Source organism: Paroedura picta, chromosome 4 (assembly GCF_049243985.1).
Source record: "Paroedura picta isolate Pp20150507F chromosome 4, Ppicta_v3.0, whole genome shotgun sequence".
Classification (NCBI taxonomy): Eukaryota; Metazoa; Chordata; class Lepidosauria; order Squamata; family Gekkonidae; genus Paroedura; species Paroedura picta.
Genome location: NC_135372.1, coordinates 96,485,504 through 96,498,962, shown reverse-complemented (window position 1 = coordinate 96,498,962; position 13,459 = coordinate 96,485,504). Strand labels below are relative to the sequence as shown.

Genomic DNA, 13,459 nt, shown 5'->3' with positions numbered 1-13,459 from the left:
TCCTGAAACCAATCAGCAAAAAGCGCTTCGTTGTGGCGCTTTCAGGGGAATCCAGAAAAGTGGATTCACCCTCCGGATAGCGATACACTCCTGCAACCAATCTGCAACAGTAGCGCTAAAGACCTGTGCGTTACCATTGTTGCTGGTTCTTCAAAGTCCCTCCCCCTGGCTCTCTCCCCCAAACTTCCGGCGAAGCGATCGCCATTTTTTTTTCTCCGAGCGAGCGGGGATAAACGCACCGGCGAGCCTCTTTCTGTTTAGAGGCTTCCCTGGCTTCAGTCCTTCACCTTTAGTCACTAAGCACAAACCACTGAAAAGCCCGTTTGCTGAAATAAAGTCCCTTTATTTTTTACAAATAAATTCAGCCGAAAATCGGGCCCGTGAGAGGGGGGGGGATTTTTTTTTTATCACTCGAGGCAGCGTGCAAACGATCATACAATCAAACGACAGCTCACATTAGGCAGCTGGATGGGTCTCTCCGTAGCAACGAATCTACCTAGATTCGTTGCTATGGGTCGTTTTTTTTTTTTAAAAACCTTTCTTAAAGGGAAAGGGGCTGTTTGGGAGCATGCTAACGGCTGCCCATTGGCTGCTTGACGGCCAGGGGCGGGACGAGCTTGGCAATAGCGCTTCCTTTCTAGCGATTTCTGCCGAGACCGGAAGCCTGTGGGAAACGCTAAAAAACGCAACTGATTCCACTACAAAGGCAGGTATGCATAACGACGAATTCCACTATTTTAAATGGCGATTTTTCATTCCGCAAACAATTTGCAACAAAGATCCCTGTGCGAAAAGGCCCTAACTATTCAGGCTGGAATTTCTATCATTTATTCGTTCGTTCATTCATTCGTTCAGTCGTTCGTTCAGCTTTACTGGAAATTATAACGTTGCTCTCCAGTCTTTGTTCAGACCTGATTTACAGCAATTTTTTTTAAAAACTTAAAATGCGGTTGTAGTAAGAGGCTTTCTAGACTAGACAACCAAGTTTCTTAGAGCTTCTATCCCTTTGTTTTCTTCTGCTTCCCACTTCATCATTTCTTCTTCTCTTGGAGCTGTGGCATTCCTACATTAATAACATGTTATTATTTCTCAGATGGTTGGTGAGGGTGGTTAAACAGCACAGCCATAAACTGAGTCAACCTGTTCTAATCTTGGTGTACATTTTCTTGGGATTATACTATACCTGCTGCTTTTTCACTTTGGAAGGAGAGGTGACTAGGTTGGGGAAAGGCTTCCCGTGCTCACTAAAAGAGCACTTCTGTCACAGGTATCATTAGAACAGCTTCCAATTCTGCTGCAACTGACTTTCAGAGGAAAATGATACCTGCTGTTCTCTGCCAGGTTCAGGTGCCTCTTGATATCCAATAGCACCTCCTTCAGGAAGCTGAGTCTCTTCTCTTCAAACTGCTGGCACTGCTCAAAGACCTGCTCCATACTCTCAATGTACTGTGGGGTACACTTGCTTAGCTCATCCACCACTTTCTCATACTTCTCCTGGGTCTGCAGGAAGACAAAAGAAAAGATTAGAATTCCTGGGGAAACACTTGCAGTAGAATAAATTCTACTTGGGGCCAAGGCATATATTTTGGTGTGCCTGATTCCCTTGGCCTGCCTCATTTAAGGACATCTATACATATATGGGTATACTCAAAAGAGGGGTAACAGAATCATGCAGATACACTGAAATTGCCATGTGTTAATTTGCTTTTACCTCTGCTACACTGGTCCATTCTTCTCTGCATCAAAGAGAGCAAGATCCCCACCAATCCTCATATGCCATCTGCTATCAAGGTTATTTTCTGTAAGTCTGCATTTCAAATGTAAGTTTTGAAAATAAAAAATCCAACCAAATGGTTCACAAATAATATTCCTTACAAGACTAGGCAGGGGTCCACTGTGGAACAACCATTAGAGAACTTAGAAGGGTGCATACAAAGGAAGAACATGTACGTTTGCACTTATTGGCAGTGCCCATCACCACATAAACAGCCCTGAAGTGGTAGGACATCCTGGATCAGTATAGGTCTGCCCTTCATTTCCTAACTGTTACAGCAGGTGGTGTACCAGATTCTCCCCATAACAGTCAGAAGAGATCAAAAAGTAACTGAAGTACAGGGCCAGGAGACATTATCCACACCCAATTTCTCAAAGTCCTGGAAGTACAATAATATCAGCTACTTTCTCTAGGACATAAGACATCAATTGTATTTTCTCTGCATAGAACCTTAAGAAAACTGACTGATGTTGACAAAGTTTGGCCACCTCATGAGAAGGAAGGACTCCCTGGAGAAAAGCCTAATGCTGAGAGCGATTGAGGGCAAAAGAAGAAGGGGACGACAGAGAATGAGGTGGCTGGATGGAGTCACTGAAGCAGTCAGGGTGAACTTAAATGGACTCTGGGGAATGATAGAGGACAGGAAGTCCTGGAGGATCATTGTCCATGGGGTCGCGATGGGTCAGACATGACTTCGCACCAAATAACAACAACATTGACAAAGTTGTTTTTCTAAAAATTTTCTAGACAAGTCAGTAGTCTGAAGAAAAAGTAAAGATTTCTACTACTTCCACAGGGTTTTTTTTGTCTGATGCTGCTTAAAACAAAACCACATCAACAGACAAAAACGCTATCAGCTGCTGGGAAAAGGCAAGAATGAACAAGTAGGTTTGCCTGTCAATATGGTTGCCAACAGGCATGGAGAAATGGGCAGCTAAAGCTTTTCAAAACTAGCTGAAGAGCTCCAAAAGGACCTCCACACACTGGGTGAGTGGGTGACAGGGTGGCAAATGAAGTTCAGTGCTGGAAAGTGTAAGGTGATGCCCACTGAGACAAAAGAAAATCCTAACTTCGAGTGTAAGCTAATGGAGACTGAGACTGAGACTTCCTAAGACTGAGAAGGGAAAAGATCTTGAGGTCGTAGTGGACAGCTCAATGAAAGTGTCAACCTAGTGTGCTGCAATGGTGAAAAAGGCAAACTCTGTGTTAGGAATTATTAGGAAAAGGATTGAGAATAAAACGGACACTATTGTAATGACCCTGTATAGATCTATGGTGCAGCCTCATTTGGAAATACTGCATACAATTCTGGCCACCAAAAAGGGCATTCCAGAGCTGGAAAAAGTACAGATGAGGGCAACCAAAGTGATTAGGGGTTGGAGCACCTTCCCTATGATGAAGAGCTGAGGAGTCTGGGATTTTAAAGTTAAGAAACAACTAAGTGGGGTATATGACAGAGGTTTATAAAATTATGCATGGGACAGAGAGAGCTGACAAAGATAAAAAAAATTCCCTCTCCCAAAATACTAGAACTTGAGGGCATCCGATGAAGATGCTGGCAAGTAGATTCAAGACAGACAAAAGGAAATACTATTTTACAGAGTAAAATGTGGACTTTGCTGCCAGGTGATGTAGCGATGGCCACAGGAATAAACCACTTTAAAAGAGGATTAGATAGATTCTCAGAATATAAGTCTCTCAATGGCTACTAGCCATGGTGACTGAGTGGAACCTCCATATTCAGAGACACTAATCTTCTGAATCCCAGAGCCCAGGAGGCTGTATCAGGGGAAGGCCTTGGCCTCTATGCCCTGTTAGTGGCCCTCCAAAGGAACTCATTGTCCATTGTGTGAAACGGGTGCTGGATTAGATGGACCATTGATTTACACCAGCAGAGCTCTATGTCATTTATTTTATTTATTATATTTATAGACCGCCCTCCATGAAGGCTCAGGGTGGTTAACATGAAACAGAAATGATACAGATAGCTCAGTTTAACAATAATACAGTGATAATGGATTCACTGTATGGAGATGGAGATATTTATCTTCTAAATAACTTCCTATTAAGTATTAAGGATACAGAATGGTTTTTCCTCCAGGTAGTTGGCAACCCTACCTATCAATGTAATACACGCTATGAGAACAGTCCTATGCATCTCTACTCAGAATCCTACTCATGTTTATTCAGTGGAATTTACTCCCAGGAAAATGTTCTTGGGATTCCACTGTATCTGTCCTAGAGGGGAATGCATGCATTTGGACTCGATGTGTGGGTATAAAGAAATATAAGTACTAGGGTGGGTAAGGTGCATATGAGTGAAGGTACAAGGATACCTAAGAAAGTATATGTAAGGACACACAAGGATATATGAGAATAAAAGGCAATAGAAAATGAGGATCATTGTGTACATCCAAGAGAGATTTGTGTACATGCATCTGTGCAGAAATGTGAGAAACGATGTTTTGTATAAGGATAGGTAAGTGTGAGAGACAAGATTTTAAATAAAATATGCACACAGTGTGAACTTGTAGGAGAATGCATATATGTTGTCTTACAGCGTAAACTGCTTTGGGTCCATATTGAGTGGTAAGAAGCAGAGTAAAAGTATCCAACCAACTAAAATAAATACATGTACAACAGCTATATTTCTCATATGTATGAAGATGCTTAAGTATGAATATGTCCCTTCTCTTGAAGGAAGTCACTCGCACCTTTTGTACGTCCTGCTTGCACTTGTCCACCTTATCCTGCAATTTCTTGTGCTGGTCTGGAGTGATGGACTGCTCAGCCTTGCTGTTGGCTTCTCGAGTCATAGCCAGTTTCTCCTCTTTGCATGCCAGGTGATAGGCTTTCTTGGCTGCCTCCAGCTGATTTGAATTAATAGAGAAGGAAAGGAAGCCATGCAGATGAGTGAAATGATGCTTAGTGCCAGAATTCAAACCTATGGCCTCTTTCTGAACTCCTTGCACAGGGACTGCGGTTTAACCCAAGACTCAAACAAAAAATCTTTCCCTATCAAGTACATTCTACTCCATGGTGCCTGTACCCAAAGATTATCTATTTATCTGGTTACTGGAATAAATTACATAAATTGGAAACAGTTTATATTTAAGTATATCTGCATATTTTACTGCTTACTCTAAAATAATAAAACTTGTACTTTCTTGTACAATGAACACTTTGATTTTAATAGATTTAACTGGGTAGCCGTGTTGGTCTGAAGTAGCACAATAAAATCAGAGTCCAGGAGCACCTTTAAGACCAACGAAGATTCATTCAGGGTGTTAGCTTTCAAGTGCATGCACTCTTCCTCAGACTATCTGAGTCTGAATCTGAAGAAGAGTGCCTGCACTCGAAAGCTTATGCCTTGAATAAATCTTTGTTGGTCTTAAAGGTGCTACTGGACTATATTATTTTGGTTTCAAGACTTTGAAGATTCAACAAGACCAAATTATGTGTTTCAAAGCAAAAGCTGTAGATTTCTACAAAACTAGGGAACACTTTTTGTGAGGGCTGATTCTGCATTGAGCAGGGGGATGGCCTGTAGGACCCCTTCCAACTCTATGATTCTATTATTCTAGTTCTACCAGAAACCATGCAGGTAGTTACTATGAACTCAGTGCATAGCATTCTCCTTTCTGTATCACAACTGGCGTCCCCCAGACGTCCCTGAAGGAGAGGCTCAGTTCTCTTAAGAAACCCTTGCTCAACTTTCTGGAGGACCAATGGGAACATGTTATTGACCACACAAGGAAACTGTCCAGGTTCTTTCCCCCCTAAATTGAGTATAACATTCTCCCCTTTTTCTCCCTTGCTCCAGCCCTGCATACCTCCTTCATCTTCTTGGCCCAAGGTTTCTGTGCTTTCCGAAAACCATCCTCTGCTTCCTTAGCCTCCTTGAAGCCTCCCATGATCTGTTTGTGGAAGGCATCTTTCTGCCAGTTCTTCACCTTCTCGAAGTCGTCATTCAACAAGCTATTCTTCACTTCCTGATGCAGCTCGCTCACCTTGTCCGCCTCTGTCATTATGCCCATCCATGCTTTCTCCAGACTGCCGTACTGTGGGCCTATGCATCAAGAGTACCAGCAACACCGGGGTGATCACTGGACAGCCTGAAATAAAACCTTGTTCTTCCCTTACAGAACTATCCGTAGTCAAAATGTCCCCACAAGGTGAGATAGGAAAGAGCTGGGAAACAGAAGCTATGCAAGGGGCAGTGCCTCAGAGGACACGGAGGCACCCTCACCCTTGCGGTCTGTCCAGATTATTTATTTCCTGTGAAGTAACATTGCAGTGGTTACTTATTCTTCAAGGTATCAAATTCCCTCTCAGAGGTGGCATACCATTTTATGGCCATTTCCCCTCTTTCGCTATGATTCAGTGAAGACTGTACCCTTGATCTCTCCAGCACTGGAGTACATACCTTCCCTCCTTGTTTTTAGCCAGTAAACAGGCATGCACCCCAGCAGAGCAAGGCAACTTCCCCCTTCCATTATATGGAGACAGAATATCATGCCTCTAGCAGTGGATCTGGGATAGCATAACGTTAAGGCTATAACAATCCACACACTTCTCTTGCTTCTTGACAAATATTTGATCGGGATTTAAGAGAAAAGTGAGGCTTTTAAACTTTCACTGGCTCAGGAGATTTTCCTTGTGTTTTCTCTCATTTTTACAAAAGGTTCAATATTTTAGGTTTGGTTGTTTATTATAATTCTAAGGTACATATTTGCTTATTGTTCATTGTCTTGGCAAATGTGTAACTGGGAAGGATGGTAATAATCTGTAAACTAAATAAATAAATGTCTGGGAAGGCCCAAATTCCCGTCTCTATGTAGAGTTACAAGTTTCCATTTCTTCCACTGGAGGGCAGCAATGCATTCATAGATTCACCCACCCTTCCTTTCATGGTAGATGACAGAATTAATTTCAAGAAATTCTTGTAAGTGTGTGGGGGGAGCCGTTCCTCCACTGCATTACACACTTTAGAAGCAAACATTGTAAGCACACTCCCACCTCACCCACCTCACCCTGGAAAGCACAGCAGGAAGAGAAGTAATACCTTTCTCTATTAACTGCCGCCACCGCTTGGACCAATCAATCAGCTGCTGGGCATATGCCTTTTCTATCTTGGCTCGCTCATGGACACAGTTCATCAGGTCGTTGCACAACCGGTATCCATCATCGATCCGTTTCACTGTCCGCTTGTAGTTCCCCACCTGCCAGAGACATGGAACACTGCCTAGGAACACTGACAGGCTGAAGTGCCAGGCACGAGCCCAGAGCCCAGAGAAGTTTTACCACAGTTAGAAAAGAGTTAAAAATAGTTATTTCTGAACTGGGGGCAGGAGCAAGGGATTTTGGCTTGAAGAGGGGAAGAGTGAATAGAAGGCCATGTTTGTGTCTCCTTGACATTGTGTCTGAACATTGCTCTGAAGCACTCTAGTTCAGTAATGCTAGATGCGCCTAACAAGAAATTAAAGTAAACCGAAGTAATATTCATATGCAATGTACAGTAGCAATAGGGGATGTTTCAAAGAGCTGTGAGATTCTTGGATTAGGTATATTTGAACAATACCAGGACAGAATTTGTGCCAGGGATCACCAAGATTAAGGGACACAATATTTTCCCAAACTTAGAACATAAGAATATAATCAGGCCAGTGGGCCAAGAATATAATCAGGCCAGTGGGCCATCTAGTCCAATACTCTGTGTCACACAGTGGTCAAAATCCAGTGGCCATTAGAAGGTTCCCAGCAGGGCTCAAACCCCAGCAGTCTTCCCATTCTTGCCCCCAAGCACCAAAGAATCCAGAGCATCAATGCCCAAGATACAGCATTTCCTCTATTCCTTGTGGTTAATAGCCACAGGTGGGCCTCTGCTCCATATGATTATCCAATCCCCTCTTGAAGATGTCTATGCTTGTAGCCACCACCACTTCCTGTGGCACTGAATTCCACATGTTGATTACTCTTTGGGTGCTGGAGTACTTCTGCTCATTCATTTCATTGAGTGCCCCCCAAATTCTTGTATTATGAGAAGGGGAGAAAAGAAATTCTTTCTCTACCTTCTCTATCCCATACATAATTTTATAAACCCCTCATTTATTGCTTTTTCTAAGCTAAAGAGCCCTAATTTCTTTATCCTTTCCACCCCTTAATCATTTTCATTGCCCTTTTTGGCTTTTTCCCCGAAATGCTATCATATCTTTTTTCAGATGTGGAGAACAGAACCGTACACAATATTCCAAATGAGGTCGTACCATAGATTTATACACCAGCATTATGATACTGGCTGATTTGTTTTCAGTCCCTTTCCAAATGATCCCCAGCATAGCATTTGTTGAATCAACATTTTAAGGAAGTTATTTAGCATAACTCCAAGATCTTCTCCTGGTCAGTTACCATCATTTCAAACCCCATCAATGTATATTTATAGTTGGGATTTTTTGCTCCAATGTGCTTTACTTTGCACTTGCCTGTGTTGAACCTCATTTGCCACATGGACGCCCACTCGTCCAGCCTTGACAGATCCCTCTGGAATCCCGCACAGACCTCCCTGGTTCTCACTGCCCTAAACCAGTGGTCCCCAACCTTTTTATCACCGGGGACCGGTCAACGCTTGACAATTTTACTGAGGCCCGGGGGGAGGGGTAGTCTTTTGCTGAGGGACATCATCGCCGCCTGAGCCCCCGCTTCGCTTGCTTTCCCGCCGCCCACTGGGGGGCGCTGCCAGCAGCAACTGCGCAGTGCCATGCTGAGGGGGAGCCCCAGCCACGGCAGCCGCCAGAGAGCACCAAAGTGAGCCAGTGGCAGAGTGGCAGGGCAGCCCGATGCCGACTGATTCACAGACCGGTCCCGGTCCCCGGACCGGGGGTTGGGGACCACTGCCCTAAACAACTTAGTGTCGCCTGCAAACTTAGCCACTTCATGCTTATTCCCAACTGTAAAACATTAATTAGTCCTGGGGCATATTAATATGGAAAAACACAATTCTATAGACAAGGCAGTGCTATATTCTTACAAATATTGTATTTATAATGCAAGGATAGACATTTGCAACCAGCACTACACTGAATGCTTGCCCATTTAAATTTCCAGCAGATCTGTTTTTTAAGGGGGCAAAACGTTAACTGAAAATCTGACCCCACCTCATGTTTGTTCATTTCTTTCACTGCCATTGTTGCTTTAACCTGCTGCTTGTTTGGGGTATTTTCTTCCCTTGGTTAGGCTTCTCTCATTCACAGCTAATCAGGAATCATGTAATCAAGGTGATGATGTCATGAGCCAATCAAATTTGGTACTTGTCAGTGTCACTGAAAGAAAATTAATCAACTGAAAGTGAAGGCAATGTTTCCTGGGCTGGCAGCACAGTCGGTTCCAGCCAATTGGATCAGTGATAGCCCTGACTTTTTAAAGCAGCTGCAAAGGCAAAACTGCATTTTCTTTAAAATTGAAGGTGGCCTTTTTACAGCTAATGAGAATATCTGTGATATGTGGCCTCCTTTTCATTTGGCACATTGTAGCTGTAATCTGCCCCTAAACAGCTAGATGATTAGACATGATTTCCAAAGAAAAAAAATGAAATGTCCAACAGTATTTTGTTTCTTGCTATGGAAATGAAGCACTGAAAGGTTATCCGATAGTGCTTTTTAGACAGAAAAGCAAACCCTATAGCAGTGGTCCCTAGCCTTTTTCAGGCCGGGGACTGGGGGGGAGGGGGAGGGGGAGGAGAGGGAGGCTGATGGATCAGGAGCTGAACTTTTCATTTTTATTTTGCTATTAAATGCTGTAATTCACTTTTCACTTTTATTGTGTTATGAAATGCTGTAACTTCTTAAGGTGCCCATTCAATGCTTAAACATTGTTTGTGACAATGCAGAGTTCTGTAATGTTTTGTCTTTGTACTTTGGCTCTGTAACTTAGCTTCTGTCCTTGTGGGGAGGATGTACTTAACCATCTCTTGAAATACTGCCAAATAGTGCCAGTGCTTATATACCAGGCGGGCTTATTTCCAAGGCCAGTGGAAGCAACTAGAATTGTTGATATTAAACCATTGAGGTTGAGTGGAGGACTGAGGGGAACAGAACATTGCCTTTTTGGACCTTTCTGATGACTTTGCAAATTGACAATGGGTGGTCTAGGGCAGAGGTAGTCAACCTGTGGTCCTCCAGATGTTTATGGACTACAATTCCCATGAGCCCCTGCCAGCAAATGCTGGCAGGGGCTCATGGGAATTGTAGTCCATGAACATCTGGAGGACCACAGGTTGACTACCCCTGGTCTAGGGGGTGGTCCAGGTGGGATGTGTAAAGGGTGGAGATCTTAGGTTATTGGTTTGACCCGTAAGGGCATCACCTTTACCCACCTCCAATGGAAAGTTATTTAATCTCATGTATTTCTATTGTTCGACACACAGGCTTTTCTAGGACAACCTCCCTGTGTCATTTTGTTCTTCTGCAGTTGAATAAAATTATAAAAATGTTTTCCAGACTAGTGGTCATTCTGTTTGGGTACTGCACACTAGGCAAATGATCCCAAAACGCCCAGACCAGGCCCTGGGCTGGCAGCTTACCGGCAGACACAAACACACAGGCGCGGGGCTGCCACACCTGCACGTTTGTGTCCATGCCTCCCCCCTGCAGCGTGGCTAGGCTTGAGCGATTCAGCCGTTGAAGCGGTGGATCGCTCCTGGCGTAGCGAATGTCGCACCGCAGGGAGGAGGGAGGCGAGCCCGCTAGTGCACCAGCTCTCCCCCCACCGCGGCTCAATACCAAGGGCTCTACGGCCCGGTATTGGTCCACAGCCTGGGGGTTGGGGAACACTGACTTAGAGGACTAAAACCTTACAGTCTGAGGCTTCCACAATTTCCCTTTCCCTTCTACCTTAGAATCATAGAATCATAGAGTTGGAAGGGGCCATACAGGCCATCCAGTCCAACCCCCTGCTCAACGCAGGATTAGCCCTAAGCATCCTAAAGCAAACCCCTTGCAAAACCCAAGGCATTTTCATCAAGATTCCTAGGTAGGGAAACTTGTGTTTTTTTCTTTTCTAGAACTTCAAGACAACTTTCTGGATAATGGACACCATTAATTAGAAATCCTTTTTGCATCTGGCTAACAAGGAAAATTTGGGTGGGATTACATTGACACCCTGCTTTGCCAGAGCTGCTTCAGAAGACATGTGTGTCTGAGAAGGGGAAAGCAGGGCAGGGCAGGGTTGGGTTGGGCCGGGCTGGGCTCTTACCTCCCAAAAGCTGTCAGTTATTTCTTCAGCAGATGCTGCAGATTCATCATAGGAGCCAGACATGGTTTGTGGCCCTTGTTATTAACTGCCCAATGTTCAGCCCCTTTGCGAGCAGCACCAGACCTCATGCACTGCAAGAAAGGAACACCAAAAGATAAGACATACATGGGGAGGACTCCCCAGCCACAATGCCACAACGCCACAACTCTTCCACGTTATTTATCTGCAGACTCCAAAGCAATCAAACTTGCTGCTCCACATCCCAGTACCTTTACTTATTTCCTCCAAGCTTAGCCTCCTGTCTTTGACCAAAACTCCATAGCAATCAACATTTACATGACCATCCACAGTTGGGCATTTGGACTGTTAGCAGCCAAGCAATTTGCACCAGACAAGCAAATATCCATTGCTACAGGGTAAGAAGGATATTTTCTCCGAATGGGAAACATGCTCCATTTTAGTCTAGTGTGTAAAGCTTTCTCTCTGTAGCCAACTGAATAGAAATCGATGTTAAAAAAAACATTGATTCTCCTCACCCCACTGCCTCCATATTTGGTGATTTGTCGGACAGTAGGAAAACAATCTGTTTTTCATTTGTAATGTATGACCAGCTGTCCAGTTTTGCTCCCCCCCCCCAAAAAAAACAACATTTATATTCAGATATAACAAGATGATCATATGAGTTTGCATTATCTCTTCCTGAAACAAGCATTTGAGTTGAGAAGGTCTTCTGCTTATCAACAGTTCTGGACAGAAGAGAAGATAAATGGCAGCATGTCCTGTTAAAGCAATACCTGAAGCTTAAAGGGAAAACTAAGAGTTGTTCTGATTTTCTGGATGCAAGTGTTGAAAAAAAACTGTTGGCAAAATATGAGGAGCATTACTCATGGAAAGCGAGTGCACTGGAGAAGTGCCACACGTTTGTGTACATGCAGGTTATTCATATATACTTGGAGTAAACCAGATGTGTTTTACATTCATGATTGCCATATGGTGGTGGTGATAGCCTCCATGCCTCCAGTGGGTCTGTCTTACACTCATACCAGCAGTATCTTTCCTATGCTCTAGGCACCTCTCACCTCTCATTTTGGACATTTCATCAGATCAGCATGCAGTAGGACTCTCGAATATCCAGGGGAGAATTAAGATATAAGGTGGCTGAGGATTTTGCTAAATAACAACACCTTGCAGGACTGGAACTAGCTATACCTGATCAAATATGTTTTTTCACCCCCCTATAATATTGTACAAATATATATTCACATGTGTGCATCTGTCTATTTACCTCTGATGAAGAACTGTTATATCAAAACCTATTAGGTAATGGTCCTAACAACTTAGTAATACTGGTGTACTCACCCAGATATTTCATGTGTGATAAAAGATATTTTAAATGGTTTTAAATATATTTATGATTTATATACCACCATCAAGAGCCTCTTGTGGCGCAGAGTGGTAAGGCAGCCGCCTGAAAGCTTTGCCCATGAGGCTGGGGGTTCAATCCCAGCAGCCGGCTCAAGGTTGACTCAGCCTTCCATCCTTCCGAGGTCGGTAAAATGAGTACCCAGCTTGCTGGGGGGTAAACGGTAATGACTCAGCAATGGCTGGACATGGGTCCTCCAAGATGATTTAGTGAGGACCCATGCAGCTGCATTCTGTACCAGCTGTAATCTCCAGGTCAAGGACAAGGGTAGGCCCACATAGCACAAGTTTCAGAAGTCTAACCTGGAAGTGACCGTTGCATGGATCACTGTGGCAAGGTGTTCCGAGGACAGATAGGGCCCTAGTAGCTCCAATAAAATGTTTCTATTTTTATATAATTGTTTTCATCCCTAACCCTTTTGGTACTAACCACCACACCACACTGGCTCTCAGGTACAATAACAGTTTGAAGTGCTAGGACTCCTGCAGTCCCTGCCATCATTCAAGGCACATTTCCTTCAAATCCTAGGGTGACAAAACCAGGCCTACAGGGTGGAAGAAGCTGCCTTGCATTATCTGGGCTCTAAAGTCTTTAGAGCTGTAGACAAGAAGAGCATGTAACAGGATATGTTCCAAGCTTCTAGGGGTGTTGCCCCATGCAGCACGTGTAGGGAAGGAAGCTCCTTTCCCCTCTACTCAGGGGAATCACTGTTATTCATATACTCTTCCCTCCTTCCCACAATGCAGTTTATAATAATCCTGAGAAGGTGACCAGGGTAAGCAAAGAGCCTTTAGTTATTTTGAAACTCTATGCAGCTGTAATCTCTACAGGAAAGGTAGCAGGCTAGATAAAAGAAGCCATTTGAGGTGGCTGTCATAGAAGCCAATCACATCCTGGTCAGGCTCACATGTTTCAGGCTGCCACTACCATGTAAGGTCATATAAGCAGTAGCCTGGCAGTGCTAAGTCTCCACCCTACCCCCCACCCCAAGCAAACCATGTAAGCCAGATCTG

At 43.9% G+C, this 13,459-nt stretch overlaps 1 protein-coding gene across 3 annotated transcripts in view; it reads right to left on the bottom strand.

The window, feature by feature from the left end:
- PACSIN1 (protein kinase C and casein kinase substrate in neurons 1) overlaps nucleotides 1-13,459 on the bottom strand; it is a 62,263-nt gene that overhangs the window by 10,207 nt on the left and 38,597 nt on the right. The window contains exons 1-6 of one of the 3 annotated variants that reach the window (XM_077334431.1): nucleotides 11,024-11,154; nucleotides 8,929-9,093; nucleotides 6,840-6,996; nucleotides 5,608-5,843; nucleotides 4,489-4,644; nucleotides 1,325-1,500 (exon numbers count right to left, since the gene is read on the bottom strand). In XM_077334431.1, coding sequence (XP_077190546.1) covers nucleotides 1,325-1,500; nucleotides 4,489-4,644; nucleotides 5,608-5,843; nucleotides 6,840-6,996; nucleotides 8,929-8,958 — 755 coding nt within the window. In that variant the 5' untranslated portion in view covers nucleotides 8,959-9,093; nucleotides 11,024-11,154. Of the gene's footprint in view, nucleotides 1-1,324; nucleotides 1,501-4,488; nucleotides 4,645-5,607; nucleotides 5,844-6,839; nucleotides 6,997-8,928; nucleotides 9,094-11,023; nucleotides 11,155-13,459 lie in introns of those variants that run through there. The other 2 variants (XM_077334430.1, XM_077334432.1) reach the window with 2 other exon arrangements.